Source organism: Prosopis cineraria, unplaced genomic scaffold (genome assembly GCF_029017545.1).
Source record: "Prosopis cineraria cultivar Desert tree isolate PC_DT_omini unplaced genomic scaffold, ASM2901754v1 PC5, whole genome shotgun sequence".
NCBI lineage: Eukaryota > Viridiplantae > Streptophyta > Magnoliopsida > Fabales > Fabaceae > Prosopis > Prosopis cineraria.
The window spans coordinates 1493386-1498286 of record NW_026555336.1 but is presented as its reverse complement, the minus strand read 5'-3'; the positions used below and the strand labels follow the sequence as shown (position 1 = coordinate 1498286).

The 4901-nt window shown below is 35.2% G+C and overlaps 1 protein-coding gene across 1 annotated transcript; it reads right to left on the bottom strand.

The window, feature by feature from the left end:
* Positions 1-1392: 1392 nt before the first annotated feature.
* LOC129311451 (cation/H(+) antiporter 15-like) lies at positions 1393-4109 on the bottom strand. Its single transcript, XM_054953782.1, has 3 exons — positions 3912-4109; positions 2769-3785; positions 1393-2640 (listed from the first exon to the last, which is right to left on the bottom strand). Exons 1-3 carry the CDS (start codon positions 4107-4109, stop codon positions 1393-1395), a joined length of 2463 nt encoding a protein of 820 aa, XP_054809757.1.
* Positions 4110-4901: the final 792 nt, after the last annotated feature.

The window sequence follows — 4901 nt, the reverse complement described above, 5'->3', positions numbered from 1 at the left end:
CAATGAGAAAGAAAAAAATGAAAAAATGACAACTAAAAACCTTATAAGACCATTAATTATAATTAGGGACTTTGAATTATTGAAATCTCAAAAATGAATCATTGTCCTTACTTGAAATTAAAAATATATATGAGCTCACAAAATTGCACATCTCATTTGAAAAAAATCAAGAAAAGACACTACTGAAATTACTATTATAAAGTTAGAAAAAATAGGATCAATATTTGAAAATAAGATTAACAATAGTCCTAACCCATAATAGTAATTTTAGTAGTCTTATCCCATAATAGTTGGGATTCTAGTTTTCTCAATTGAAAATAACAATAGTCTCAACCTGTGATAGTAATTTCAATCTTGCCTTTTTTTTTTTATTTTTTAAGTGATTTACCTATATATTGACAAACATAAAAATTCACAAATAATTGGTTTCATATTCAGAATTAATTTTACTAAATTTCTAAGTGATTATTTTATATTTACAAGTACCTTTCAAAAGTTTCACAAGTGAATTTTAATTTCATATTGAAAAATAACATATTTTCAAACATGGATCCTGGTTTTTCTGACTAAAATTAATAATAATTTTAACTCATAATAGTAATTTTAGTAGCGTGTTTTTTTTTATTTTTCAAGTGAGACTTAAGGGCAATTTTGTAAACTCATCATGTTCTTAATTGCAAGTAAAGACCATGATCCATTATTAAAATTTTAATAATTTGTGGTTCCTAATTATAATTCATGGTTTGGGGTCCTTAATTGTCATTTCTCAAAAATAATTTCTATATCAGACAAAATAAAAGAAATCTTTTCTGGTAATGCTGGGGATACTGGGATAGGATGGTAAATGGATCAGGCCCGTCGGTGTGTACTCGATTGTGGGCTTCGAACGATATATTTTCATTGGGTTTAGTTTTTGGAATTTGGGAAATATTCTTTAACCCAGAAATAAAAGGAGCTGAACGCTTTATTTATTTATTTATTTTTTCAGATGCTTATTTTGCTGGAGTTTTTTTTGGCTACTTTTGCTAGAGCCATATGTAATTATATTAAAAATTAAATGTAAATATTAGTTTTTTGAATTTACTTTTACCAAAATCTTAAACACATGTTTATAAATTATAAAAAAAATGAGGGACCAAGACAATAATAATTCCCTGGTTACACCCACTTGCCGATGTTACTTGCAAGGTCAAAATATTGATGACACCTGACATGCATATAAAAAAATATTGAAGCAAGATGAATATGATTCATTTTTTAATTCCATTACAACTCAACTGATAAAGAGAAAATATTAGCACTACTAACTTGAGGGCATGAATTTAGCTTTTTCAAGTATATTCTTCACAATTCTAAGAGTTCTTCTCTTATCTCTAACAAAAATAGTTCATGTTATACAATATGTGCCTCATTAGACACACCAGTCCTGGTGTGTTGATTTTGTCTCCCAAACACCATTTCTTCATGCCCATATTGCTTCACAACAAGTAGTGAAGAAAGCGAAGAGTTTGATGCCACTATGTCTCCTATAACTCCAAGTTCTGGATTGTCACACCATTCCATAAAACTTGAAAACACTATTGTGTTCCTACCATTTCCTTGTCCAGATATGCACAGATCACACTCTACTTTGTCCAATTCTTGTAGCAATGCAATTAACTCCTCCCCGTTATGAACTTCCTCCTCTGAGTATGTTACAGATTCGTTGTTATACACTGCCTTGAATCTAAATGAATCCATATACTCTTCATCCAAAGCTTGTTGCCTCTCATCATCCACTCTTGTTGATGAAGGCCATTGAGTATCATCATTCCTGGTTGATATACCAGCTTCTGCAGCTTCACTAACTAGAACAATCCGCACCACAGAGAGTGTGTTCCCTAGATTCCCAATCCCAACCATCCTCCAAGCAACGGCCAAGGCTTCACGATCATCAGGTCCTCCAACAAAGAGCATCACTATGCGTAAGTTGGTCTTAGATATCGATCCGAGACCACGGTCAACAAGGAGTGCCACAGAACATGGCGCATGCTGAATAACCTTAAGGTTTATGTCTTTGTAGGCTTCGTCAGTTGCCTCTGTTCGACCGCCTATTACCCCATTTTGTTTTTGAAAAGGAAGGAGAATTAAGGACGTTCGATTTTGCTCTGCTAAGTTGTGTATATCCTCGTAAATGGTTTCATAAGCAGACATAGCATGCAAGTTCTCGACTCTAATAGCGTTATTTTCCTCTTGTAAAGTGTTGAAGGTATTGGTAATACTCTTTAACTTTGGTTGTGATTGTATGGAATCTGGTGATCCAGAATGGGTTGGTTGCTCCATCTGATCAACCAAAAGAGTAGTGGCCACAACTGCACGTCCAATGAGTTCAACAAGGTGAACTCCGAACACTCGCAGAGGAGAAATTCTGTTAGCATTGAAAGTTTTTAAGAGGTTGGCCATGCAAGTAGCTTGGTGAATATTGTGGACGCAGCTTAGAATTCGAAGCTCGGCGTGATTCTTTAACATTTCAATAGTCCTTAGCTTGAAATTCTCGAATTTTTTTCTTGGTTTGTACATGAAGTTAATGAAAAGAGGTGCCATGATATTCATCACAAGAACTGCAAACACCATGATTGTATAGAGCACCACAGAAAAAATCTACACACCACAACCGATTTGATGATTAGTAATATAGTAACTAGACCTAGCAATTATAAGCTAACTGGTATATAAAAAGGGCATAGTTAGTGTGAATATTGATTAAAGAATTAACAAATCGTACATACCTTTCTGTCCAAAGCCAGGTTTAGTATTATTAGTGCCAAGGCCCCTTTGGAGTTGAGAAGCAGTCCCATGCCAATACTATCTTGAGTGGGCAATTCAAAGAAGAAGGTGGCAATTAGAGTGCTTAAAACTTTTGGAATGGATAACAATAGGATAACTACGACCATCAAGGGCCAATATTTTTGATGTGCAAGTTCCATCAAGTTCACATTCAAGCCAATGCGAAAGAAGAAGAAAGGTGATATGGCTCCAGAAACAAAGTTGTCTAGTGTTCCCATCACCAAGTCGGTGAATCTCCCATTTGGTAAGATCAGTCCATACACAAAAGACCCGACAGCAGGGTGGGTTCCGAGGAAATCTGTAACATATGAACAAACAAAAGCTCCTAACAGTAGAAATGCCAATGCAGAATTGTTCTGCTTATCTGGATGGGTGTTTTGATCGATGTATTTTGTTATGAAAGGACGTAGCACGAAGATGCAAAAAAGGATGAACATCATTGTACTCAACACCGACAAGATTGCCTCTGCCGCAACGTCTCTAGAAAATGGAATTAATGCTATAAAAAGAACCCAACCATAAGTCTCGCTAAACAAGGCTGCTCTTAGGGTAGCTTTGCCTAGCTTAGTATAAAGAAGCTTGAGATCAGTGAGGATCCGAGCAAGCAGTGGAAAACTCGAGATAGGCAGAGCTAAACACCAAAACAAATAAGCTTTTCTCATATACATGTCATCTTCTTGAAAACTCCAGTTTGGAGGCATTTCGTAAACTTTTTGTATCAAAGCAAAGAGGCCTATTCCCATTGCCGTTGGAATGATCATGCCAAGAAGGGCGATGCCTGCATCGTTCTTTCCAACTTGTAAGATGGTATCCAAATTCATTTCTAATCCACTAAGGAAGACGTAGCCCATGATCCCGAAATTTGTGTATGTTTCAAGATTTAGAATTCCTCTAGCAGGCAGAAATATGTCCACTAAATTGTCATCTACAGCAATAACAAGGCTTAGAAAGAACCCAGCCTGCATGCCCATAAATTTACATGCATAAGCATCATCAACAATATTGAAAAAGTGAAACACCAGTATGTTATTGTATCAAAAAAAAAAAAAAAACCCTCTGTTCATAAAATTAAAGCATGCACTTACGAGAATCTGAGCTACAATACGAGGCTGATGAAGGGGTTTGAGGATGGTGTGGAAAAGGTTGGTAATGAAGATGCAGAAGGTGATTTGGATACCCAAAAGTGGGGCATGTTTGTTGAGGATGTCATAATCAGTTTTCCATATCTCATTGGGATTACTTACTTCAACAACGTAGCAGGGGTTTGGGATCAGCTGCGCCATTGAGTTGTGGGTTTTTGTTTTTTTGGTCTTTTTTCTTCTTCTGATTAACCTCTGTGAGACTAATAAAATGGATGGAACGTGACTAATATATAGTGATATCCAGAGACCTCGTTTGGGATGTAACTTCAAAGAATAAAAGCGAAGAGAAAAGTAGTTTGTTAATTACAACAAATATATGACTGATATAGTGATATCCGTACCTCGTTTGTGGTGGCATCTGTTACTTATTGAGCAGTTTTTAATTGTGTCGCCCTCGGTTATGTTGCCATTTTTCTCCTCTTTCCACCCCCAAGAAATCAAGATTACAACAAATTCCTGATTGAATCGGTTAAATTTGATCTTTTATACCAACTAATAACGAGAGATTTTTCTTGCCTCTGTAACCAAAAATGGAAATTTCTCGCTGCCTTACATGCAGAGTGAAATATATATAATTTTTCTAATTTTGAACAGTCAACTTGCGTGAATTTACTGTATTAACCTGGACAAGTTATCGGCCGATTTTTTTTTTCTTAAAAAGGATTTAACAAACTTTGATGGCAGACTTGAACCATTTAAAAGCATTTTTTTTCTATATTTAGGAATGAATTTTTGAAGTTGACAACAAATATGCAACATGCACAAAGAATAGCAATCCGAGAAGTATTTGTCAAGGTTTTTAAGGTTTTGTTATTTTCCTAGTCTCCCAAAGATTTAAAATGGACTACATTTCTCCGCGAAAAAGAGGTCTATATTTAGGAGCTTCAAATGTAAGAGAGTATAAAAAAATGATGTGACATTTTTAAAATATGA

Coding starts and splice junctions, on each gene's coding strand:
- LOC129311451 (XM_054953782.1), bottom strand. CDS start 4,109: ATGGCGCAGCTGATCCCAAACCCCTGCTACGTTGTTGAAGTAAGTAAT. Junction 3,786..3,911: donor GTATTGTAGCTCAGATTCTC/GTAAGTGCATGC, acceptor ATGGGCATGCAG/GCTGGGTTCTTTCTAAGCCT. Junction 2,641..2,768: donor ACCTGGCTTTGGACAGAAAG/GTATGTACGATT, acceptor TGTGGTGTGTAG/ATTTTTTCTGTGGTGCTCTA.